Source organism: Triplophysa rosa, linkage group LG23, assembly GCF_024868665.1.
Source record: "Triplophysa rosa linkage group LG23, Trosa_1v2, whole genome shotgun sequence".
Classification (NCBI taxonomy): Eukaryota; Metazoa; Chordata; class Actinopteri; order Cypriniformes; family Nemacheilidae; genus Triplophysa; species Triplophysa rosa.
This window is the reverse complement of record NC_079912.1, coordinates 19,342,561-19,369,984: the sequence shown is the minus strand read 5'-3', so window position 1 is coordinate 19,369,984 and position 27,424 is coordinate 19,342,561. Positions and strand designations below refer to the sequence as shown.

At 39.0% G+C, this 27,424-nt stretch overlaps 2 protein-coding genes across 4 annotated transcripts in view; both read right to left on the bottom strand.

The window, feature by feature from the left end:
- Nucleotides 1–267: 267 nt before the first annotated feature.
- pcmtd1 (protein-L-isoaspartate (D-aspartate) O-methyltransferase domain containing 1) lies at nucleotides 268–12,771 on the bottom strand. Its single transcript, XM_057322955.1, has 6 exons — nucleotides 12,591–12,771; nucleotides 6,703–7,209; nucleotides 6,348–6,450; nucleotides 4,421–4,592; nucleotides 2,534–2,657; nucleotides 268–2,254 (listed from the first exon to the last, which is right to left on the bottom strand). The coding sequence occupies exons 2-6, from the start codon at nucleotides 7,007–7,009 to the stop codon at nucleotides 1,875–1,877; spliced, it is 1,086 nt and encodes a 361-aa protein (XP_057178938.1). The 5' UTR covers nucleotides 7,010–7,209; nucleotides 12,591–12,771; the 3' UTR covers nucleotides 268–1,874.
- Nucleotides 12,772–17,418: 4,647 nt separating this feature from the next.
- st18 (ST18 C2H2C-type zinc finger transcription factor) overlaps nucleotides 17,419–27,424 on the bottom strand; it is a 58,158-nt gene continuing 48,152 nt past the window's right edge. Inside the window, exons 13-22 of one of the 3 annotated variants that reach the window (XM_057322789.1) lie at nucleotides 26,241–26,347; nucleotides 25,822–25,884; nucleotides 25,643–25,711; nucleotides 25,487–25,549; nucleotides 25,122–25,202; nucleotides 22,850–23,071; nucleotides 21,537–21,625; nucleotides 21,183–21,286; nucleotides 20,953–21,096; nucleotides 17,420–19,993 (exon numbers count right to left, since the gene is read on the bottom strand). In XM_057322789.1, coding sequence (XP_057178772.1) covers nucleotides 19,853–19,993; nucleotides 20,953–21,096; nucleotides 21,183–21,286; nucleotides 21,537–21,625; nucleotides 22,850–23,071; nucleotides 25,122–25,202; nucleotides 25,487–25,549; nucleotides 25,643–25,711; nucleotides 25,822–25,884; nucleotides 26,241–26,347 — 1,083 coding nt within the window. In that variant the 3' untranslated portion in view covers nucleotides 17,420–19,852. Of the gene's footprint in view, nucleotides 19,994–20,952; nucleotides 21,097–21,182; nucleotides 21,287–21,536; nucleotides 21,626–22,849; nucleotides 23,072–25,121; nucleotides 25,203–25,486; nucleotides 25,550–25,642; nucleotides 25,712–25,821; nucleotides 25,885–26,240; nucleotides 26,348–27,424 lie in introns of all 3 variants that reach the window. The other 2 variants (XM_057322787.1, XM_057322788.1) reach the window with 2 other exon arrangements.

Below are 27,424 nucleotides of genomic sequence, written 5' to 3'. Positions count from 1 at the left end.
AGGTAGCTACTGTTGGCCTATTGCATTTAATCAGTTAATGCAAAACAATCATTTACATTTATATTTATCCAAAGCGACGTACATTATCCTATACATTTTTTTCATGAAATTGAACATGTTTTGGTGTCATTTTTGGTACCCATGAAATGTAAATGATGGGAAAATGGTCAAAACCAAATTTTGGTAAATGACTTGGAAGAAACCATGACGCACAGCATAAGGTCACCGTCACCAAACATGCATCCATTCAATATGAGAAATAAAAAACAGCTCGGTAAAGCATCAGGGATTGGCTATAAATAGATTTATTGAAAAGATGGTTCAGAAACAAAGCATTCGATTACAAGCAGTCAGTGATGGCACTGAATAGACTCCTGTACTGTATATCCACACGGACCTTCTATAAAAAACATGCTGGTATTGCACCTCGTGGATTTCTGTGGAAACTTTCCAGCCACCCTTCGATTCACAACCCCTGCAGATCTTACCTTAAGATGATTCCGAGGAGTGCATTTCTGCGTCGATAGGCAATGTGACAGACTAATAAATATTAAAGACCCTTCAGGTTCAGGCATTTGCTTACATCGCTTGTTTCTCTCCAGACGCCTCAGGGTTGGATGCATTTGAATATTTGGCTTCTGAGGCCAAAATATGACTTCAAAGCTCATAAAGGCCTACTGAAACATATTAACCAGAGCGAGTGAGACGCTCAGGATGATGTCCGGTTTTATATCTAATGTGTCTTAATAAATATATAATCTTCTATGCTCCCTTTCCATCATCTTGAAACCAAAGCTAATGCCATTTCAAAATAAATGTTTTCAGATTTTTTGCTGGTGTTTGAAAATAATCTGTCTTGTGATTTTAGTTTTTATTTTACTTTTATTATCGTTTATAAATGCGTCTATTAAGTATAAAGATTATTGTTTATAAAGTGACTGAAATCTTAAAAAGACATTGGGCATCTGTAACCTGTAAGGCCCGGAAATGGAAGATAATTTTAAGTCATCTTTACACTTCAAGTTCACACCATCATCATCATCATACTGTATGTTGGGAGACGTGTTGCTGGCTATGACTTACTGGAGCGAAAGACTATAGAACACTCCAAAAGAACTGAAATTAAGCCACACATTTCTTGTGCTGACAATATATTGCAAACAAGTTGTTACGACAGTGTGAAATCACCTATTACAAACCGACACAAACAGTGATGTCACATGTTATGATCACAAGCAGAAGGTGGAGTGTTAAGTCTTCAGGTGGATTCACCTTAAAAAGACAAGCGGACCAAACATATCATCTATCAAGTAACGTACAAATGTGACTAGAACGTAAAAAAACAAAAACAAATTCAAATGCAACACACAGGCCAAAAAAATCATCTCTAGATGAAACTTCACTAAACGGTCCAGAGATATCGCAAGCATTAGCATTATAAACAGCGAAACCCCCTCAGGTCCAAGGCAGAAATCAATCCAGAAATAATGACTTGAGTTTTTTTGTTCTCTCGACAAAGCAAAAGGAAAAACTGTCAATTACTGGTTTAATCAAATATTGGGTCTTACAACACAAGCCTGTGAAAAACAGCTCCAGCATTTCTGAGCATCGCTTTCTGTTTCTGAATACAAATAATGTGAGCTAGAACCTCCTCGGGTCCTCCGTTCTCAACAAACAGTTTTTTTTCTGAATAAGAAAATGACGAAGTCATTAGAACAACACAGCAAGCACAAAATGTACCCCAGTAAATGTTTAAATTATGCTACATTATCAAATAAAAAAAAGAGAAAAAAAAGGAAATTCAGGAGCAGAAGCAGTCTGAGAAACACACCACCACCTTGAATTCATGATCGTGGAGAGAAGAAGCCGCTGGGTTATTTTTCGCGATGGTACAGCAGGTACGCTTTCAGTGACTCTGGAAGCGGCAGACTCAAGATTTTCATTCTCAAATGGTTGACTTGCGGCTCCTCTGGTTTTGCGGGCTCGACATCTTTCTCCTTCTCCCGCTCTTCGTCTTTGCTCTCCTCCTCGATGCATTCGTCTTCCTCGCTGTCCATGGGCTGAGGAATCAGCTGGTTGCCGACGAAGACGTAAGTGTTGATTCGGCGGCGGCGGCGGAAGCGTCTGCGTTTGCGCTTCTGAGACGCTCTTTGCGTGCTGCAGCGGGTGGCGCAGTCGTCGCCGGTGAGGCTGCGGAGGGTTCGGCGGATGTAGATTCGCGCCAGGTCCTGAAGACTCCGCACTGTCAGAGGGGCTGAGAAACATGGGAAACGTTCGTTTAGAATTGTGGTTTTATGTGAAAAAGTATTTAAGATCAAATGATTATCACTGGAATTCTGGAAGCACACCATATTTGAGAACACTGGTCTGAATGTTTAATGAATGAAGGTGTATTTGTCAAATGGAAGCCGGTGTGTTGCTACAAGGTTGCAGTTTGTAAAAAATCGTGCAGAAGCGCTTCCGTCTATTGGAAGCCCTGGTGGCAGCTGATAGGACAGAACGGTGTGAGGTCATGAAGGGGGTGGAGACTCACGTAGCACCACAGCTTTGGGCTTGCTGCCGTCAGTCCGGTTCTGCTGAACAAGAGGAGCAAATGACACCGCCAGGATGTTCTTACTCTCCCAGGAGCTCTGACCAGTTCTTATTATCTGAGTCAGCTGCAACAACACACAGACAGAATAAGACGGCCTAATAAATAAGTCAAAGATTTCAAGCAAAAGCCACAGTGCCTCTCTTAAAAAGGAATGGAATTTTAACACATTTAGGGGCGGCTTCCCAGACTGGGCTCCCAGACCAACTTACATGTTAGAGGTGTCTTGATCCAAAACAACTTCTACTGACATATCTCACAATACATCAGTGTGATTGTGTTGTCTTGAGATGCACACCCGTAATTCTTTTGGCAAGGTATGCTTTTTAAAACGACTTAAATATCCTGATTTAACTAAGCCCTAGTCCTGGTTTCAGTTAATCCCCGGCCAGGGAAACAGCCCCTGTGTGCGTTACTGTTTTTAACTCATTACGAGTCATTTGGTGTTGGTGTGTGCTTAAATAAATGAAAGGGACAACACAAGGTCGTGTTAAAAGGCAACACAAAAAGGGTTGTCCTTGTGTTCAGTTAAGGACAGATTGTGTTTTGCACAGTTTTTAGAGAGACAGAGAGAGATAAAGACAGACAGACAGACACAGAGAGATAGACAGAGACAGACAAAGACAAATAGCGAGGTATAGAAAGAGACAGGAAGAGAGAGAGAGAGAGAGACAGGGAGACAGAGCATGATAAAGAGAGACACAGATAAATAGAGAGAGAGATACAGACAGAAAAAAAACAGAGACAGACAGATAGAAACAGAGTGATAAGGACAGACAGACAAACAGACATAGCGACAGACTGAAAGAGACCGACAGAAACAGAGAGGCAGACAGATAGAAAGAGATAGACTGAAATAGAGACAGACAGAAACAGGGAGATACAGAGAAACAGACAGATAGAAAGAGACAGACAAAAACTGAGAAATACAGAAACAGAGACAGACAGAGAGAAACAGACAGAAATAGAGAGACCGATGCATGGACAGAAACAGACAGACAGCGAAACAAAGACACAGACAGAAATAGACAGACAGAAACATAGAAACAGATGGACGGACAGAAACAGACAGACCGACAGAAAGAGAGGCAGACAGACAGAAACAGACAGACAGGATGGATGAATGATGCTGACTTCACTCCACTGTCAGTCCATTAAAGCAATGAGCCGTGTGAAGCAGTTGGTTAAAGTGCGTTAAAACCCCTCAGCTGTTGTAAAATGCACTGTAACCCACTGCTTCACACGGCTCATTGCTTTTATAAGACGGTTATTCCATACGTGAAGCAAGGTTTCATCAAATAAAGCAGATAAAATGATATTTAAGCTATATGTAATGAGGTCAACAGTTATAAATCAGGATATTTTATAACGGCTTAGAACTCGGCTCAGCCAATCAGAATCAAGCACCAGAACTGACCATTTTATAAAGTCATTTTGAGTATACTGGCTGTTTTTTGTGGGTAAACGGGGTGATTAACTCCAGGTAACTGACTCCCTCTCATTCGTTAATGATCATATCAATCAAGCTCACGACTGAAAACTGCCCTGCAAAATCAGCCAATGAAATGGCTGCTTAATTCACCTAATGAGCCCTACCTCCTATTGAAACTGGACGTTTGGGCAGAACATATTGTGGGGTTCATCCTCTATTTGTCGAAGAGCCAACAGATTTGAGTTCTACCACAACTACAGTACACACCACGATTTACCATCTGCAAACGAGTTGCCTGCAGACAGTAAATGGGAACTCTGAAACACACATGATTGGAAAACACAGACGTGTCCAAATACTCTTCAGGCTCACTGTATGGATCACATACTAAGGTTTACCTGATCTTCTATTGGCATGACCAGAATTCCTCCAACTTTCAGAAGGATCTTCATGTAATTCTCATGGTCCTTCTGAACTCCAGCGCCGCAGTAGATGCGGTCGTACTGATGACTGTCTGTGGAAATCTCCAGGCAGTTCCCCACCACAAAGTGAGGTTCACACAACTCGAACCTAAAATGACAGATTTAGATACAAGTTTTTTGCTAACACTTTACAAAAAGATTGTATTTATTACCGTTAGTAAATGCATAAACTAACATCAACTAACAATAAACAATAGTTTTTAGCATTTAGTTATCTTTTAATGTTAGTTGATGTCAATACAATTGTTCATTGTGCATTAACTAATGTTAATACAGACTAAGATACAATTTTTGATGTTAAAATGAATTAATAGATGACATTTAAATAACAGGATTCCGCCTCTAGTTACATGGACTCAGTGCGGTGCGCTATTGATTATTGTCACACACACACAAACAAGCAAAACCACGACAAACGCACGTCACACAAACACGCAGCTCTGTCTAATGCACATATTCTGATTATTCTACATATATGTCGCACTGTTGTTATTTTTTTCCAAGTTACTTGTCCAGTAAAATCCTTTTTTTATTCACATCTTTCTGACATTGAATCATTAAGAGACATTTCTATGAGTACATGTCCTGTACTGAACTGCAGTTCTCTTACAGAAAACTGACACAATGCCAAGACGGTTTCATTGTGAGGATAATCTGATAATTCACTTCATTATTGTTATCAGCTCACACCTGGAACAGCCACCGGGAGCTTTTCTTTGCTAACGGCAACTAAGCAACAGTTTTTAACTAGTCGTCGTCGGCTGCGTGAGGATATCGATATGTAATAACTTCATCTGAACGAGAGCGCTCCCGCGGCTCACGACATTGATCAAGCAACCTTTTGGCATCGGCTGTCTATTATGAAACAAGGGAGCTCTTATGAAAGGTTTCAACTGAGGCGTCAATGGCGTCTAATGCTTCTTTTCGGCTGGACATTCCGGTTCTCCTGACCTTAATAACAGTGTAAACTGTGATGAAAAGCTGCTTGAGTTGGTGCATGAGGTGAACGGGTGCTTTCAAACAACACAAACTGGAAAACGTTTGAGACATGCATAATTAAATGCTTTTAATAACACTTTTCACTGTCCTCCTGAAAGCTCGTATCTCCGTATTTTGTGATTTCTAGTTTTCGTCATAAATCATCATTTTTAGTCCCCTTTTAAGTTTCCCACTGGGTTTTGCAATTATCTAAACGATAAAAAGTGCTTGTCAACTTTGAAAACACAGTATTTTAACATTTAACAGTACAGTGTTTTTTTTCATTTCCAGAAAAACTAATTTGGAAATCGGATGTTTCAGAAGGACAACAGCGATGGATTTTAGAAAAGAGATTTTTGCTGTGGTATCAAAATTGCTGTTATTACTATTAAACATTGTGCATTTGTATCAACAACAAAAAAAATCGGTTTTATATCAACGCTACACTCAAAACACCACATCAAAAACAGTGATAGGATAAGTAAAGCATTGGAGTAAAACTTTTAATAACTAAAATCCTTAAGGCTGGAACACACTACAAGACTTTTGCTCAGATTTTGCACAGATTTTCAGTCTGGACTAGTCTGCACATTTTATCGCCTAGTGTGTGATGCCCTGTTTTTCTCTGCAAACCTTTAAAAAATCTGCAAGTGTGTGATGTCTAGTTTAAAAAAATCTGTTCAGATTTTAAAAGTCGTGTAGTGTATTCCAACCTTTATTCAGATTCATTCAAATCTAAGAAAAATGTTTTCAACGGTTTTCTATACTGTAGTAGTAACAACAAAAAGGTCAAACATCTTGTAATAATTGTTCTTCACGTTCAGTTCTATTGGACTCAAACAAAGCAAAAGAAAAGCAAACATGCCTGTCAAAGCTATCGCTGTTTTTAATAAAGTCATCGAGTCTTTCTCTGGCATATTCCACCACGTCCTTGTGCAGCTCAATGCCGTGATTGACTCCAAACGGACCTGCAGAGAAAAATAAGCGAAAGGAAAAAAGAAATGACCATTAGCGTACAGCTCTACGCTTCTGGATTCTAAAGATTCAGGGACACAGAAGAAGATATTATGATATTTTGTGTCCATACAATGAAAGTCAATGGGGGTCAAATGTTGTTCGGTCACCAATATTCTTTAAATGATCTTCTTTTGTGTTCTGCAGAAGAAAGAAAGGTTTGGAATGACATGAGGATGTGTAAATGTTTATGGAAAACTTCTCACCTATGATCAGTCCCACCATGGTGCTCAGATATCCTGTTCCACTGCCGAGATTCAGAAAAGACAGACCCTGCTGGAGCTTCAAGGCCTCCATCACCTCCGAGTAGATACACGGTGCCGAGAGATGTATGTTACCGTGCTTCCACGCCAGATCTTTGTAGGCATTGTCTCTGTAGCCATCCAGATAATAATCTCCGCGGTCGATGGCCCTGAAGGCCTGCTCCACGCGTTCCGTGCGGACATACTGAGCTTCTTTCAGGTTGTCTATCAAATCATCATTGTCCTCGCCGGCGCTGACAGCTCCCCCCATGTTCCGTCGCGACCACAAAAAAAGCAAACGGAACAACAAAATAAATAAAAGAAAACGCAGAGGAGGTGGGAGACGGGAAACTAGATCGGTCTTCACATCCAGATGAGAAGTGGCTGAGTGGCTCTCCGCAGGGACGCCCGGTCAGGGTGCTCGTGTGTCCGACACAAATCACTTCAGACCATTGTCAAGTACGGCGGGATCTGAGAATTGAAAAACAAAAGGTGATCGTTTAGAGCGCGCTCTTTTACGCGTTTCAGTTAACTTGCTGTAAAAGATTAACTTGCTTGCGAGATCTTCATGTCACCGATGTCCGCTGGTGTAGCGTGTACCTAATGTTGCCAGACTGAAGCAGAGAAGCTCGTTTGAAAATCTTATTTCATCTCCAAATGACAAAAAAGATCTCTGACAGAAAATTTCAAGCAGTCGCGAGTCTCTTAGGGCTGCTTGAGTATGACAAAAATTATAATGACACTTACTTTGGCCAAAATTGATTATTAAAAATGGATTTAATACCGACTCATTGAATTAAATAATAAATGAATAACTTGTCTTTTTAAAAGTGAAATCAACTGAATAAGGAAAGTATGAATGTATATATAAAAACATAATAATAGGAGTGTAAATCGGACAGTTCATCGCGATACGATTCAATACTGAGTGATTTCCTCTGCCAGCTATACGATATTTGCAGATACCTCGAACATTTTCTGTGGTACGGTTTCTGTTTGATTCGATTCGTTTAACGATATTTTGATATTGCACAAGCCGTTACATTTTTAATAGCTCACAAATGCAACCAAAATATATTAAATTAAACTTAATTAAACGTGAGAAATGAGGACGTGGAGGGTGTAAAAATAAAGGTACCTCATAACGATATTTTACACGTGGCATCGTTGCATCGTATCGTTAGAAATTGAATAGATGCAGCGATCCATATCGATGTATTCTTACACTCCTAATAAATAATAAATAAAAATTATTTACAATAAGATAAACTATCAAATATGGTGTGCGCCGCTACAACCTACTAAAAACTCCTAAACACAAATTTAACATTTTAGAAACCTTAAGTCAACATATCTGACTAAACATGCATTCAACCATTGTAAAGGAAAGACGTACACTGTGGATTTAACACAAGAAGAAATGAACAAATACTTGCGAAACACAATGTCGTTTTACCACGATTTTTTTGATTTCATACTTGTTGGAAGCCAAAACTGAAATTAAAAATCAATTACGGTTATTTGCACAGTGTCTAGAGAGAAAATATTCAAAACATTTGTACTTTGAAAACACACATTTAAAAACAGTAAAACACTTTCCTGCACATTGCTGCATGCTGACATTTTTGCCACGAATCACAAACACAGATTTAGTTTTCTAAAGAATCTCTCAGCAGCTCTTTCTAGGCCATGACACCTCATCTTGTCATCAGGGCACAGTGTCTGAAAATAAAACACGAGTCGTATGTTTCTATCCTTTAGTTTTGCTTTTAAGCGCACGGCAAAGAAAACCGGTGATTAAAAATGCTTAAGCACTCATCAGATGACGACCATTCACAGCATCTTAAGGCACATTCAAAAGCGCAGTTAATAAATCAGCGCATTTAAGTTAAACACTTGACTGTGTGCTTACACTTACAAGTATATAAAACACACTTCACCGTTTAAAATAAGAGCATAATGCTTGCAAATGAAATTCAGACTGCGAGGAGAATCTCAAAGTGTCCGCTTACGGGTAATTGAGTTCAGCTGAATGACTTGCGTGAACCTAAACCAGAACAAACAAACGAGAGGCTTATTTGCCGCGGTTCAGAGCGCACGCAGCCAGCCGCCCACAAAATGATACATACAATACCAATTACATACCAACGTTTTCATCCCCGCTCCAATTAGCACCGACTTCCTGACATTGTTACGCTAAGGATTGTCTCATCCACATTAAGAACATATTCATTTTCAAACGAGGGTTTGTTTTACATTTTCTCTACTGTTGCTGCCCTTTGAGTCTCCTGCACTAAAAATACAGCGGCGAGGAACTGGGTCAAACCTCCTACTCTCTTTTGTCCAAGACCTGATTGCAACCCTAGAGAGTTGCTGAACATCAGTACACAACTTACAAAAGAGAAGAGCCCATATTAGATTTCTCCGAGTGTTGTGCCTGACAACCACATCATTTCTGACAGAACACAACGTCCGGATGAAGCGGTAATTATGGGATGGAATGACGGATGGTGGTGCCTCCCCTGTGGTTAATTGGGTTTGTTGCAGGGCAGGCCGAGCAACTGTTTGGGTTGTTATTGGGTTAATACAGAAACAGGAACAATTAACTGGAACAGTCTGTTATGAGGCTGAGCTGATCCATCATTAACATGTTTAAACTCGCTGCTTGCATAACTGCATCATTGCCACACAACACACACCAGAACAAACCTGCTCAGCATTCCTCTGAACCAACCAGGACATTTTCAAGAGAAGATAACAACATACAGGTTAAGTATAGGTTTATTATTATTATACCTTCCTAACAATGAAATAAACACACGTATGCTTGTGTAGCTGCGCACGTCAAATCATTAAAACAACATCAAGATTTTAAATGACATATTTGAGTATCCTATACAGTACTGTGACTGGTCACCAATTTTGGCTTTGTGATGTGACAGTACAAACATTCAATGGAGGTTCTTAATATATAAAGACGGAACGATAAAAAAATATGATATATTAGTACAGGCTAGTATTACACAAGAAAGTGAAATGTTTTACTAAAAAGTAGGGCTGGGAAAGTTTACGCGTTATTATCACGTCAACGCAGTAATTAATTAACGCTGACAATGATTTTATCGTGCATTAACACAGTATTATTTTATTTCGAAAGTCCGTTGCTCACTGGCTCTGGAGCATACAGACAAACCAAGGGTTTGTTGATCGGTACTGGCTGGGATGCAGAAAACATGCAGAATGCTAATGCAGAAAACATGTTTAAATATGCGCGCCTAGATAGTCGGAGAGTTCTCTTTCACGTCTTCTTACTCTGAAACGGACAAATAAAAACAAAATTCGTCAAAATTCCCATATTAGCAAGGGTCCATGTAAAAGTAGTCCGTTTTATGAACATCAACAGCAGGGAAACAAACGGACGCGTCACAGTATTAGATCGGTATATCTGTATAGAGCGCTCTTAAAGGGGCAGCAGCATAATAAAGATCTCTGTTAATAATGTTCATCATACAACAAAGGACGGGCCCAAAACACTCACTCATATTAAAGATAAAAGTAGCATGCAATAATTTAGTTGTTTAAAGATGTGCTTTAAATACACTTTAAATACAGTACACTTTACACTTTGTGTAAAAAAGAGAGTTATGTATAAGCAATAAAATCAATAATCATTATAACTTGTTTTCTATGTCAAACTAGACAGAACGTTAATTCCCTGGCAGTGGCAGATAGCTTTGGTTTTATATTTAATTTGATTACATTAATGTTTAAGTTGAGATTTACAATAAATATTTTAAGTTAAAATTGTTAATGCTACTATGAAAATGAAATACTGTTGTAAAAAAGCACATTATTTGTTTAAAGTGTTTGCAAACCAAATCTTATTGCACTTTTGTTCATATGGCAGTACTTTTAAAATAAAAGTGCACAATACACTACTTTTGAATTCATTATTGAATTTTACGCTTAACAATGCGATTAATCACAGAAAACTCATGCAATTATTTTTTTTAATCGTTGCCCCGCACTACTAAAAAGCCAACAATATACAGCCAAACTGTGATTCTAAGGCTGTCGCGTGTCAGGAAATCCTGTGGTTTTGAAAACGTCATGTTCTTGGTTGACACTTGCTCTCATGTATCTTTGGCATGGGTTTGGCACGGGTGTGTGTTTGTCTGACCCAGTGACAAACTCAAAAGCCACAAACTCTCAGTGGGTTCGTCCCAGACCTCACAGTAGAACTGAGCAACATAACACAACACGCTAACAAAACATGTCTCTGTTGGTCAGGTCAGGTCATGTAATAACATATAACTATAGTTAATTCAAAAATCGATTAAAAATAAAATCGATTTATCTCATGACATTTAAGCACACTGCACCCCCAAACGTTCTGTATTTTTGATTTTCCAATAAGCAGTAATAATTAAAAACAGTCTCTATGTAGTTTATTTGTCAGTATTCATTATGAGAACAATACTTTTTTACAGTAATGAGAATTTGGAGCACATAATATGTTAATTTGTTATGAAAACACAATGTCACAATGCAAATTATTGCAATGCAAATCTTAATGGCCCTAAAATGACCATCCCTTTTTGATTGAGGTGAAATAGGTCTTGACAGGTTCCATGAGATCTACCCAACAACAACAACACATAAAATAATCCAAATAAAATTGTGGAAATAAAACAGAGTCTGTCTGTGTGTTGACTTGTATTATTGTGACATAAAACGTAGGCCTATTTATATGCAACAATAAGCAGGGACAAATCATCTTCTTTAAAATGGACATTTTACGCATCGCCAAAATACTCTATAGCTCTAAACAAAAATCGCGCCAACACTTCACATAAAAATAACATTTTATTACTCTGACTGAAATTTCTGTCGAAAATTAAACAGAAAGGCTTTTATTTATTTGCGTCGAGCTTGCTGCGCGGCCTGAGACATGCACGTAATGTGGATGGTGACAGTGAGTGACGTACAGTCACTGACGTCGATCCGTATAGATGGTGATCTGCGCAGTTCACGACGCAGTCGAGTTAAAGGACTTATAAAACTGTACATACATCCGCACTGCGTTATAACAGGGTAAAGCGACACGTGCAGTTAACAATGTCTGTGCTTATTTGGTCTAAACATTACATCTAAGACAGTAAGATGTTATTCAGATACAAAATTAAAGACGAATAAAGGAAGGTGAAATATAAACATTTGGGATGTTGAGATCCGCCATAATCTTTTGAGCAGGATTTGCTCTAGGCACGTGTCGATAAATTAAACATTAAATTGATTCAATCTGACATGCAATATTTTACTAATCACATATGTGCGTGTCTCGTGCATCTGGCTTTTATTGTGTTAACGTTAATGACAAAACAAAAAACATCCGATCAAACAAACGCCAACTATTTTAAAACAAAGGACAGAGCTTCAAGGAAAATATGTCGTGATGTTACTGTTGTTAGTATTAGTGAACTTTATGCTTCACAACACACATCCGTGTTGTGTAATTCTGATGAAACAAGCTTTGTTTTGCTGGAAAGAGAAAAAAACAGTTATTCTGTTTCTCTGTTGAAACCCATGCTGTTCGGTGACATTTTAACGCTGCAAGACTGGGAAAACCAGTAAGACGGAGCCATTAAAACTGGCACAGGCTGATCGAACCGTGTAAGAAAAGCAACAAACATCTGTGCACGGTTAAATACGACAGTGTTTGTATTTTGCCTGCATTACATCAAGAGAGCTGGTGCATTTTCATGTTTGCCACATGCACACTTTGCTCATATCAGCGCAAAGCAACAACAAAACAAAAATGTCGGCATTATCTCTGCGGAATCAACACTGACCTTAATGATGCCATGTATCAGTCAGGCTCAATGTGCACAGACCAGAAAACAGGTGTACAGCAAAGCTGGCGTTTATGAAGGCGGTGATGTTGGGATGTATATATTTTAGTGGCGTTAAAGATCCAGCGCTGTTTTCTCCGAGAACAGCTGAGAGGATGTAAACACGCGTCACATGGGTCTCAGAAATGAGGCTGCAGATATTGGGCGGCAAACGTTGCGCTGTTGTGCTCGAGACTTCAACCGTATTCCTCTAGGGGGCGCTCGGTGGCTCAAGAAAGACGAATCTTGCATTGAGCTGCACTAAAATATCAGTATGTAGTCTTTTTGGATATATACACTAAAGTACTTAAAAATTAAACATTGTAATGAAATGAATGTCAAAAAAATGTATGTAACGTAAACAAATAAGTAATATTGTGAGATTGCGAACTGAGAGTACGCATTTTTGCTTTCTCTGCAAAATGATAAAATAAATTGTTTGTTGGGTAATCACAAACGATTGTGATTGGTCTGGCTTTCCAGCGCGTAACAAAGTCATGTGACAACCCCGTTCTTTTCAAACCCCAATAATCACATGTACAAACTTGATGAGTTAAAGTCTTTGCACATACAGTCCGAAATTTTCGTATGCGTTTTTTCGTATTTGGCTCTGGTGTGTACGGTGTCTCTGAATTGTTATAAAACGCTTCTCAAAATGCTTGACGGATGCGAAAAACGCAGAAAATCGAACCCGGTCCGAATTTTTTTTATGACGGACGAAAATATCGGAGGCAGTGTGTAAATGCGATTGACACAACGTGAGGTCGTATTTATTTTTTAACGTGCGGAAATTTCGGACGCAAATTTCGGACTCAAAGTGCAATGGGCTTTTAAGTAGAAACGTATATGGGCCATCACGTCCCGCCCATGTTTAGCACCTGTCATTGTACGCTTATTTTATTTCAAAAGGCTGCTCGTTTTCCCACCTGTCCCGCCTTCTGCTTCAGGATTGGCTATCGGACAGCAAAAGCATCAGCAAATGGACAGTTCAGGTGTCTTTTTTATTGACGTAGCCAATGGCGATCAGCTAAAGGCGGGACTTCTTAGAATATGGGTCTGAAAACGGTCCTCAGCCAAAACCAAGCGGCAACCTTCCGATCCATTTCAATTTCAATTTAGGTGTGCTCTATTGGCATGACAAAGGGTACATTCTATTGAAAAAGCATTTGCAGCTGGGCTGCGTACAAATTGTGCAAGTATGTAATACAAACAAAAGAAAGCTAATAATAGTAATAAAATTAAATTAAAAAGTGTGATGTATGTAGTGCAGTTAAGGTGGTTTATATAGTTATATAGTTTAGACTTACAAAATCAAAATATAGATGTAAGTATCAGAATAAAGGGCTATAACAATATAATGTTGTGTAGATATATTGGACACATCAGGTCAGGGCAGATTGATTGTTTTCTCTTGTGTTGTGACAGACAGCTAACACACAGCAGTCCTTGTGTTCTCCTGACACACACGCCACTTTCTCATCCTTTGACACACTTTCAGACGTCTGGTGTACGGACTTGATTTTCCATCAAACGCTGTCCGTATGTGCGTGTGTTTTGTGCATTGTGTTAGTAAGTGGAGTTGTGTTGAGATGACAGTGTGGACACCAGCCATGTGTGTGTGTGTGTGTGTGTGTGTGTGTGTGTGTGTGTGTGTGTGTGTGTGTGTGTGTGTGTGTGTGTGTGTGTGTGTGTGTGTGTCTGCCCGTCTCTATAGTGAGTCTGATCTTAGTTTTTCATCCGTCACTGTGTCCAGACTGGATTCTCTCTTTAGGGCCAAATAACATTGACTTTGACTTTGTTGTTTTCTTTGGCTTTCCCAGTGAGTGATAGAGTTGTGTTGGGATTGTGTTGAGTGTGATGTTGTCAGTGTTGTTGTGGTTGAGCATCAGTAGATGTGAGGACTGAAACATCAGGACTGAAGAGAGGATTCATTTGTGTTTCAGCGCTTCAGAATGATATGAGTGAGGGGTTTTCTCTCTGTCTGATCGGTGGATATTTGACTCATTCTGCGCTGCATGAGTTGTTTGCTGTGTGCCGCTGCACTTGTGAGAGATCTTTACAGACTTCTGTATGCCGGCTCTCAATTGGATGTTTTTCCCATTTAGTAAAATCTTGATTTGGATTTGTCAGCGGAGCCCACACTTCACTGCCATAGAGAGCAATCGCTTCAATCACTGATTCTAATGTTTTCAGCCAAATTCTAACAGGGATTTCTACAGGACATTGACGTTTGATGGCTGAAGGCCCTGCGTGCTTCATCTCTCAGTTCATTCACTGCAGGATTCAAGTGATTTAAACCCAGGTCATTGTAGTGTGATGTGTGTGTGTTATGGGGTTTGTGTGTTGTGATAGTTGGGATGTGGATCTTTTCTGAAAGGTGATCATTAGAGTTTTACTGAGGTGTGACAGTATTGTTCTAGCAGGTCCAGGATCTGTTGTAAGCCGTCAACAGAAGCAGATCGTCTGCACACAGAAGACATTTGATTTGTGAGTGGTGTCGAGTGAGGTCGGGGCTTCAGATCGCTCTAGGATGGTTGCCAGGTCATTGATGTAAATATGAAACAATGTTGGACTTAAGCAGCATCCCTGTGTCACTCCACGCTCCTGAGAAAGATATCTAGAACGCTTTATGCCGCATTTACTCTCGGTGTACATTGATTTAATAAGGTCACAGGTTTTACCACCTGTGCCACTTTCAATAAGTTTGTAAAACAGTCCTTGGTGCCAAATTGAGTCAAAAGCTTTTATAAAGTCTATAAAGCATGCATATATTTGGGGCAGTTGTGGTCTAATGGTTAGAGAGTCGGACTCGTGACCAGAAGGTTGCCGGTTCGATTCCCAGGGCCGGCGCGTAACAACTGAGGTGCCCTTGAGCAAGGCACCTTACCCCTACTTGCTCCCCGGGCGCTGCAGTGATAGCTGCCCACTGCTCCGAGTGTACGTGTGTTCACTACTCTCTGGATGGGTTAAATGCAGAGGTCACATTTCGTTGCCTTGTACCTTCGTACATGTGCAATGACAATAAATTGAATCTAAAAAATCTAATCATCTAATCTATTTGACCTTTATCTTGGTTAAGGTGTTTTTCGATTAGAGTATGAAGCGTGTAGATATGGTCGGTCGTGCGGTAGTAATCCTCTCTGACTTCTGCTCAGGACATCGTGTGTGGTGATGAAGTCTAAGAGTCGAGCGGTTAATAAACTACAGAATAGTTTTCCCAGGTTACGACTCACACAGATGCCGCTATAGTTGTTCGGCTCAAATTGATCTCTGTTTGTAAAGTCTTTTTCAGTTATTGGGAAGTCTAATGGGTTTTGATTATCTTTGATTGCTAATTCTAGTTGTTCTAATTGTTTGATTTTGCTCACGGTTTGTGTCTGTCTGTACTTTATTAAACAATGCTTGGAAATGACTTTCCCATATTTCTCCATTTTGATTTGCCAATTCTTCATGGTCAGTTTTTTTCAGATTTTTCCAATTATCCCAGAATTGATTTGTATTGACGGACTTCTGGATTATTGTCAGCTGTTTTGGGGTGTAAAGGGCTTTTTTGGTTCTGAGTGTATGTTTGTATTGTTTTAATGTTTCACAGTAAAGATGTCGAATCTGTGCATTATTTGGATCTCTGTGTTTCTGGTTTGACATTTAGTTTGAGAGGTTTAGTAGAGGCTATGACTCAGGGCCCGGTTGCATAAAGCACCTTAAGTGTAATTTCCCCTTAAGTGTGTCCTTAAGTATACCTCAAGTTTTACTTATTAATTATTAATTAGGAACCAAACTTAAGAGACTCAAATGTGTTTATGTGAAAAGAAACCAAATATGAAAGAATGTGTATCATTTCAATATACTGTAGATTACAACATGTCCTGAGACTGGTAAACTCTTTCACCATTTCAATCACTTTTTAGTTCGTTTTAAATGGTTTGATAAATGATTTTGAATAAAACTGTAGCAACACAATAAAAGCTATGAGAACGAGCAAAATTATTGCATTTAATACCTTTAAATACCTTACCTTTCCATCCAAAAATGAATGTTTTTTTCTTCGTTTACTCACCCTCGTGTCATTTCAAACCTTTGACTTTCTGCTGCAGAAAACAAAGGGAGATATTTTGAAGAATGTCAGTAACCAAACAATATCGGCTCCCACTGACTTCCATTGTAGGAAACAAAACCATTGAGACATTTCTCAAAATATCTACTTTTGTGTTTCACAGAGAAGTCATATATACTGTGCAGGTTTTGATCCAAATGACCTGCTTGCTGTGCAAGTCTGTCAGTAAACTTTCTAATGATTGTTGCTTTTGTTCATAGGTAATGAATTAACAGGAAACATTTCAGATAATTAGACACAATTTTCAACGAATTTATCTAAGACATGGGTACTTTCATTATCATAAGATTTTTTTAAAGAGCAAACCCAACACCTAATTTGCACAACATTTAGTGATGTCACTGTCTAGAGAGCCAACCAGTCAAACAACTTCTAGGTTTAATATTTACCATCACTGTGTCGCCTTGAAACCAGTGTTGTCCTTTCAGTGTGCTCCTCCTCCAGGGAGCGAGGACGGCCGAAAATGTTGTGCGTCAGAAAGCTGCGCTCATACGCCATCTGCTGGTGGCCATGAAAATTGCATTTCGCAATTGGCCTCGAACAGTCTATGTTTTAAACGAGTAAATGCTATTATATTACATGACAAAATATCAATGATTTATTCCAAAATAGCCAATAAAGCGTTTTTAAGGAAAGCATATGAGAGATATTTTGATATTGTATTTTAATACAATGGCGATGGTAAATTGTATTTACGTTGGGATGTCACGTCAAACATCTGTGACGTCTCATTCATTTTTTTCTATGTAAAATATTATATAAGAATCATTAAGGTCGTTTCAGTCTTAAGGTACATCATGCTATGCAAATCATTTCAATAGTTTATTTCTACCATACACAAACTGTACAACACAGCCCAGTACTGCTTATGAAATCTTTAAAAGTGTAAGGAAATCCTGATATACAAACTACTCCAACTGAAACAAACAAACATTTCTTAAAAACACAAACAAACTAAATCATTTACAGTACTTTGTTTCATACAATTTTTTTCTTGTACACACAAAAAAATTCATAGCACATTACAAAACATCAAATACAAAAAGGAAAAAAATAAATATTACTCGCAAAACTTCCTGAGCAAACAATCTGTGGTTAATAAATTAAGATTTTGAAATAAAAATAATTTAACAGAATTAAATACAGTAAATGTAGAATCTTAAAAATGATTTGATTCATTTTATGGAGAACACAATTCCTTATGTTCATTTGGTCAGATAATGGAGTGTTTTATTCTGTCTGTATGACTGTAAATTTAATGACCAATTTATGACATCATCAAAAGATGATGTAAAATGAGGTTACACTAAAAGCCTCATCAGGTGAAACATTGATAACTGATAAAGCATGTTTGTAACCTGTGTGCTCAAAATAAACACTAAAATAACATATAAAAGTGCAAAGGGGTAAAATCAGTTTTCAGAGAACGTTTTAAAAGTGCTTCGACCATGAGGCTGTTTGTGGTGATAAAATAAGAAACGCCTCCAGTAACAGTGCTCACATCGGCTAGAATGAACGAACACAAATCCAGTGGTCATTACTTACAATATTACAGTTTTGTCATTGTTTAAAAACTGTGAATCAGCCTTGAATCCCCTGAATTATTAGTGGGCAAATGACATTTCTGAATAGAGCCACAGTTTCTATGTCAGAGTACCCAAAATAAAACCATTTAACTTGGTTAAGAAAGTGAAATAAATTCATATGAATTTAAAATGACAGTAAGGGTACTTGTTTGAATCGGATTTCTAATTGCTTATGTTTTTTTTAATAACATTAATAATTGAAATTGTGGTGTTTGGGCAGAAACACTTGTATATGACAGTTTTTGGTAAAGGGTTGACCTCAAATTCAATCCATACAACCAAACACGGCTTGCACCGCTTCAGTCAACCAAGTTGATTTTGCAGCGATTGAGTGTGATGTAGAACAGGTGTAACCAGCAATATAACTTAGGCCCTATTCGTAAAACCATAAAAAATTATATAAATAATAAATATAGTGCTTTGAAAAATGGCTGCAAAAAGTATCACAAATAAAACAAAATGAACATTTTTCAGAGATCCACTGTCTGTTTCACAAAAAAGCCAAACGTTTGGGTTCAGTCCGACAGAGAAGAAAAACCTCTTTTCGTGTCAAATCATAAAACACCTGACCCCCATTTTACAAGAATATTTCATCACATACTTAAAATGGTGTATAAACAGCAGGTAAACAGAGTTTAGAGGCTTTTCATTTAGAAAATAAATATACTGCAGAATTAAAAGAATCACCGTTCACATAATACTGTTCTACTACTAAACATATCATACTTCATGTACTCATTTACATTTAGGCACATATATGCACACGGATGTGCACACCGAAGGCAGTTCATATAAATAGAAACGCAAATAAATCATAAACATGACTTCTTTTTTCTTCAGCGCTGATGATTTTGATTTTTGCTCTGGCCAAGGGTCCTGTACAATGGTTGGTGAATTTAGATAAAATATGTTTTTAGAATACAGATTTAAGTCGACACAAATGAGGTCAATTGTGAATTAGTGGCAATATGTTTAAAAAATACAACTTTTAGGGGTGCATACTGCTGTGATGGACCAATAACAGTTGTTCACCAGCAGGTGGAGTCAGTGGGCTTTGCTTGCATTTGACATCAGTTATTAATACAAAAGGCATCACATGTAGGTGACACATTCTGAACGGTTAGTGTGCAACAAATGCAGAGAAACTCAAAACCAAATGCACAATATGTAAGATCGGCCTTGCATTGTGGAATTGCAGCGACAACAATGACAGCAATAAATAAATAAATAAATAAGATTACAGTATGATAAATAGTACCCATGAATAAAGACGATACGTAGCAATCATATCATATAATAATACACAAAAGAACACGTACGGAATTAAGTCAAGCAAACCATAGGAAATAAGCAAGTGCAAAGGAGGTAAAATCTCACGAATAAAAGAAACATGTCAAAGTGAAGTCATTTCGTGTTAAAAATCCGGCTGGTATTTCTCAGTGCATGTGAATGTGTTTTTACGGGATGTATCTTGCACAGATCACAGAACCAGCCTCTGCCGTACATCAAACCGTCGTTTGGCCTTATACATGAATACCCTTTATGGCCTGTCTGATGCTGTCCAACAAGGCCTTGCATTCGGGAGAATACTCGTGCTGGGAATCATTGTACATATCCGTCAACGTGTTCACGTAAGCTTCGAAGTTCTGTTCGTTGATGGGACCCTGAGAAAGATTCAGAAACAGAACGTTGAGAAACTCAACGGCACAGTGTTCCGAAATACAACACCAGTCTTTAGATGTTCTGAGAATTTTACCATAGTAACAATAGTCCAAAAATACCACGTTTTTGTCATTTATGTTGTTTTATAATTTTACATTAACTACGCTGCTAAAAGTAGCATTATTTAGCTGAAAGAAAATTCATAGAAACCATCAGAGAAGATCTATTGGATTCACTGGTTATAATGGGAAGTGTACTGGTTTTAATGGAAACCCCAATGGTCTCTGTGGGCTGAAAAAAACATAGAAACCATCACAGAAATTCTAATGGTTTGCATTAGAATACCCTTACAACCCAATAGCTTTTTCCATTAAAACCATTACAAAATTCCTTTTTGTAGTGTGCGTTTTGGGCATTATTCCATTTAACATCCCACCAATAGAATCCATCACACACCAGTAGACACCATTGTAGTTTCCATTAAAACCAATACAAGTCCCATTGTAACCATTTAAACCATTACAACTTCTTTAATGGTTTCTATTGATTTTTTCAGCAGGGATGTGTCTGGCAACAGAACACCGCTACATCCCACTGTAAAGACACCCAAAACACAACACAAAGAAATGTTGGGCAGGATTGAAGGGTAAACAGATGATGCACCTCCCATCATGTATTTGTAACGGAAACCATTTGGAATTGTACGTTTTTTCAATATTCAATATTAAATCCTATTTCTGAGCAGAATGCATAGATGTTACATGAAGCACATTTCTAGGACACTTGACACATTTTTTACACTATAGTTACCGTGGTAAATTATGTCAAGGACCCCATGCCGTGATCAGACACTCTAGCGTAATAAATACACGTTAACACATACAAGCTCTTATTCGTTACGTGTTATTCTGTATAAGAAACACATACGAATGTAAAGACTGCAGCGTGCGGAGCATCTTACCATTTGTGGAAGCTGAATGTCATTGAGGCTGTTGATAAGAGCTTGACTGAGGCGCGCTAACTCCTTCAACAGACTGTCGTTGTGCTGCTCGATTATTTTATTCTCTTCCTCGATAGTTTTCAAGTTGCACTCCATGGATGAGATCTGTTGTATGTCATGTAATAGCAGAATGAGGTGAAAACCCCGAAACATCAGGTTGGCCGACAGGTACGTTTGGTGTATTTGTTTACCTGAGTCTGAAGGTGCATCATATCTGCTTCTATCTTTAAATTGGATTCATTAAGTTCCTTGATCTCATGATCCAAGTGCTGCATGTCCTCATTGTTTTCAACACCTGATGGAAAACGTAATCTTATAAACATTGACACTCACACGTGAATTTTGTAGTACATGTTATTAAAGTAGCCTACAGTAAGTAAATGTTATTATCTAGGACAGGAATGCAGTCTTGTCTTTGTTTATCAGCCTCACACTTACAATATAATACAAATATTAATAATAATACAACAACGTAGGTCTCGAATGTATTTAGCCGTCTTTAGCTTTAGTTTGTAGAGTTTTATGAAAGTGTCTGAATGACTCACCACTGCTGGTTTTGAGTTTGATGGTCATCATCTCTTCATCTGAGAGTTTTTTCTTGATACTCTGGGCGTTCAGGGGACATCCTGATAAACTGTTGACACACAAAATACATAAATGCGGTATAATGATAAGTCATCTGGAGTATAAAAGCAAATGATATGCATGAGAATCTGACAGAATTTACAATCTTAAATAAGTGTAATTTCAGATTTTCTGTGAAGCTGCTTTTAAACAATATGCATTGTAAAAAGCACTTACAAATAAACGTGGATTTCTGGAAGAAAAAAAACCCAGAATCAACGTACAAATAAGTTATTTTTGATACTTAAAATGGATGCCCAAAATGAATAAAGCACAGATTCTTGACTGTAAATACAGACTGTATCAGGTATATAGTAGGCTATGCGTGATAACATCAGTTATACGGTTTAAGTGCAACAACACTAAAGGTCTTTGCACATACAGTCCGAAATTTCCGTATGCGTTTTTTCCGTATTTGGCGCTTGTTTGAACGCTGTCTCTGGATTGTCAAAAAGCCTCTCAAAATGCTTGCTACGGATGCGAAAAACGCAGAAAAACAAACCCAGTCCGAATCCGAATCTGGACGGACGAAAATATCGGAGGCAGTGTGTACATGTGATTGACACAACGTGAGGCCGTATTTATTTTTGAACGTGCAGAAATTTCAGACGCAATGTGCAATGGCTTTAACGAATGTTATGTGGCCCAGACTTAACTTTCGGGAGACCTCCGCAAAGAATCGATAACTGTCAGGTAGTTTGAATTTCATTCACACCATTAATATACAATAAAATATCAATATAAATTAAGTATGAAATAAATTGTTCTATTACTAGCCACTAGCCAGACCGATAACCAGAAAAAGACCGGATGTTAACTTGGGGCCAGACATTGTGGTCTGATGAAACCCTCTCTATGTAATCCATTAAATGCATTAAAATGTTTTAAAGATGATAGAGGATTGTGTCTCAGAGGTCATGGGTTTGATGAGTTAAGACTTGAACGCATTGCTTTGGATAAAAGCGTCACCCAAATGCAAAAATGTAAAGTTAATCATGAAATAAAGACAAATCGAAATATTTAAGCAAACCACTGATCCGTGGATACTGCTATTGTCCTGTTTTTGAAGTCAACCTAATTTGATCTTTTGGATAGTCTGTTTTTCTACATTCATGTCTATATAAATAAATATCAATTTACTTTATATCAATCCTAAACACAGCTAAGTTTATAATGAACGTGTTCAAGTGGTGTCACGGAAGACCAGTTTAACGCTTTCATCTAGATTCCTCACCTCCTGTGCGTGACAAACACATTGTTGGCGTGACCCAATCCGTTGCATCCAGGAAGCGGACAGTGAGGAAGTTCCTGTTTACACAATTTCCACGAGAACGCCGATCCGTTCATCGAACTCTCCTTTTGGCACTTGGCGGCGATGGGGCAGCTTCCGGCGCTCCGATGTGACGTATATTTGCCCGACACGTGACCCTGCCCATCACAACCTGCCACCGGACACCTGCCACACAACAAACTCACAATTACCACACGAATAATAACCTCCGATGTGAACTTTAAAAGTGATTTTTTGGGGGGGCTCATAACACTGATGGCCATGTGGAACGAGATCATTAAATTGCGTTGTCATCTGCACCACAACAGTTGTTGAGTAAAAGTTTCTGGGTCACCGTGCCAAAACACACACAGATGCCACCGGACCCCCGTACCGCTTAAATGAAAGCCCCCTTTGTTTGCACTCGACTGTTTTTTAAACTCAACACGCGGTTAATCTCTCATTTGAACTAGTTTCCAAACGAGCAAGCGTAGACCCCCACCGCACATCTTTGGGAACCCTATATACATCTCGCTGATAAACCGACGGCGAGCACCGTTCGAGCTCGGATGCATAAATATCCCTCCACCCCCGATTTGCCGAGTTGGACGTCTTTTCAAACACCATTAAGAAGATTAATCCTGCGCAATGCTGATTAAAACCTACTCAAACCGGGAAAAAAACTCAAATCATTTTTTCAAGTCACCACTCGGAAATGCGCCGATAAATAATTACGGGCGAGGTTAACGGGCCGCCGATGTAAAACGTAAGAGCGGCGAGAAGCCGGCCAATTTATTCTCCCGCTCACCTTCCCCTCAGGTCAGTAATGGAATGACATAAATTGCACATAATTGTGGCGAGTCCACCGCGGGGGGGGGAAAGCAGATGATTTGGAGGTTGCTGACCCCTTCTCCGATAGCCCATATTGAAAGAGGCGAGGGGTTATTTGGGATGGTACAAATGGCTTGTCTGCGGGCCCGTGTGAGAAAGATTGTCATGGCAGTGGGGGCTCTAATCTAGTGACTAAATCAAAAGGACATTGCAACTTCAACACCGGCCGCCGGCTCCAGACAGAGATGGACCATACGGCCGACGATTTACAATAATCTAGAAACATCACGGATGCGGCGAGAGCCTGCTTTTCATTTCTCTCCCTCCATCCGTGTGTTTTCACGTCTCTCCTTTCCTCCTGTAGTGGGTACACCTGTGTTTAATTCCTAAGCTCTAGTGTTTGCATTAGTAATTAAAAATGAAACACTGGCCCAGATGCAAAAATGGGAAAGCCCCGTCGCTCCGGGTCGGACTTTGGAGGAAAAACGTTAATAGAATTGATTCCAGCCTTAATTCCATTGTATTATGTTTTGAATGAGCAAACTGCTGCGTTGATTGTTATTGAATGCACACAAGGAAAAAAAATACTTTTGATACTAAAAACAAGATATTTTTGAACGACAACATTCTACATTTTCAAGAACTTTAGCTTTCAAGCATACGGTCTTCCCTAAACAAGCCAGAGATGAGATCTCCTAAATATCTCAATTATTTCTCCCAGACATCGATGAGATTAAATGGAGAACAAATGGAAACTTTTGCTTAAATCTCATCTGCGTCTCAGATATTTCTCTTGAGAAAAACAGTCAGAAATCTGACCAACGTGTGTGTCATTAGAGTTTGAGAAGAGATGTCAACAACGTGTCAAACTGAGCTCAGATCTGTCAAATCAAAAGTCAATATTATTGAAGATCTCAATATCAACTCAAACATTTCTCATCACATTTACCCAAATCCAGATTATCTCACGTCTACAATCTACATTCATTTTACACCGCCATACTCTTTATTCATTTGAACTTTGAACAATTGTCTCATTTGTTTCTATTTTCATTTCTCAAAAGCAATTTTAGAAGAACATCTGAGACCAAGTTGATCCTAAAATGAAACCCGACGCAACGCTCCATCAAATCTCATGAGCTACTAAAGAGCAACAACTCTGTTTTTATGTCCGTTTCCATAACAATAATTGATCATAATGGCTTTTTCGTCCGTGCATTCTGGTAAACACGCCTGCTCTTCGTTTAGACATTTTAGGACCAGTCAAACTAAGCACTTCTGGACTGGCATTCAGTAAAATGACATCAAGCGTCAGGTGAGATCTTGTCGATTCCTCTCGAGTCTAAATGGAAACACAATTTCATCCCAGTTTGACATTAGCATCTCATTGTTTCCGAGCACTTACTTCATCTCCGATTCCTCTTTGTCCTCTTTGCTTGGTGTGAGCTTCAAGCTTCCTTTCCTGGCACGAGGGCAGCCCGACAGACTGGAAGGAACATGACATATGTGAGGAACCTTTCAGAAGTTCAAGCCCGCAGACGGGTGCGTGGGAAAGATACGGACGCCGCGTTTACCGCCGCGCTGACACCTGTCGTGTTTTTATTGAACAGAGGTCATGGCGCCTCGACAGCCGTGAAATGCCACGAAACGTTCGGTTTTCAAAACGAATATCTGAACCCTGTCTGTTACAGTCACGTATTTAAAATCTTCAGAATTAGGCATTACGATGCAGTACAAACATTTAGATCAAAGAGACTTCCTGTTACTCACCTCCTGTGAGACGCATAGTTTCCTGTCACATGACCTGAGCCGTCACACCCGGGAGTTGGGCACCTGGAGAAGAAAATTGAATCGTTGTATTTTGTTGTAATGATGATGTTTACATGTCTGTAGTGTTTAATGGAGTGAAACTTTGATCGCTCATACTTGAGCTCTTGAGAATTGGCAGCCATTAGTGACTTCAGGGTCTTATCAGCCAATGGGCAGCCAGATACGCTAGAAGAATGAAAAAAGCAGATCCATTGTATTCATTCGCATACATTTATGTTGATCATAACTTAAATTTGATCCCATATTGCTTTGCTGTTTAAAAATAAATCTCTCACCTTCTGTGTGAGGCGTAATTTCCGGTCACATGACCACTGCCGTCACACCCTGGAGTCGGACAACTGCAGAGAGAAGGAGATGCTTTAAATCGAGCTGTTCAGATCATAAAAACATCTCATAGAGGCTCATCTAAAAATAAGCATTTTGTCATCGTTTATTCAAAACCTGTATGCGACTCGTTCTTCAGTGGAACACAAAAGAAGATATTTTGAGAAATGTCTCCGTGGTTTTGTGTCCATACAATGAAAGTCAATGGGGTTCAATGTTGTTCGGTTATCAACATTCTTCAAAATATCTTCTTTTGTGTTGTGCAGAAGAAAGAAAGTCACACAGGTTTGGAATGACATGATGTCGAGTAAATAATGAAACTATTTCCATTTTGGGCCAGAGTTGAATAATAATAATAGCACAAATTTACCTCATTAACTCTTTCTTGGTGTCTCTCATAAGCATCTTGTTCTTTGCACTTGTCATATCCCCGTTGTACACTTTGTCCTCGTGTGTCGCCTTCTCCAACTGATCCATCTGAAAGACAAGAGACAACGTCAAAACACTTTGCGCAACGTATGATGGAGTTCTTGCTGAAGTCTAAACTCCTGTATAGTATAATCCCTCAGAGTATTTAGAATGGGCGAGCTGGGTTTGGATTTCCTTCCTTGTGTTTTAAGGTAAGTATCGGTGAGAGCCAGATGTCAGGGGGTATCAGACAAACAAACACACTCTGTCGGGGTTTGTTCTTTCATTTCAAAGAGGATCAACCATTTGCAGCGTTACAGAAACGTTCTTCTGCTATTTGTTTTCCATTTGGATTTTTTTCATTCTGCCTACGGTTGTGTCTGACTGAATGAGATCATTCTCAATAGAAAGATGCTTGTGTTGGGCTTTGACTTGTGTACATGCCTAAATAAAACGCTAGACACTGTGTGTGGTTTCCTCGGGTCACTGTTGCTTTATTATGCAACAAAAACATACCAGATCCAACTCTTTTGGACTTCTACGTAATGACTTTTTGACTTTTATCTAAAAAAAATTCAGATGCATGTAAAATTTGGACAAACTTCCTCGATCGTTTTATTAATGTTTTCTATACATTATAGTCACTAAAGCTATGGAACAAAACAACTGAAAGTTTATAAACGTACCATAAAGAAACAAATCAAAACTTTCTTCACAACCACAACAAGCAACATGAGGTGCACCATGGGATGTTTTTAAACAATATGAAGTTGTGATTCTTGTGTTTGCTCGCAGGGCCGGCCCGTGGAATAGTCGACAAAGGCGGTTGCCTAGGGTGCAAAATGACGAGGGGCACCAAACGAGAACGCAAAAAACCCCCATGACATATGTGAACAGCTTCTTGCGTCATGCCGCGATTACAATTCATCATCCTAATGCGTTACTGTAATTATGCACATGTAACGGAGACTAACTAGCGTGATCTGTGCAGGTAAACTTCCCGCCTCGACTTCAAGAGATGCTCTTGTGACTCACACTGGTGCCTGTGGCCTCGTTGTTAGAGCGCCTGCTTCTCATGCCGCATTCATCGCCGGTTCAAAGTTCAAATCGGCGCAGGTTCAGATAGGACCGGTTACACAAGTCGGC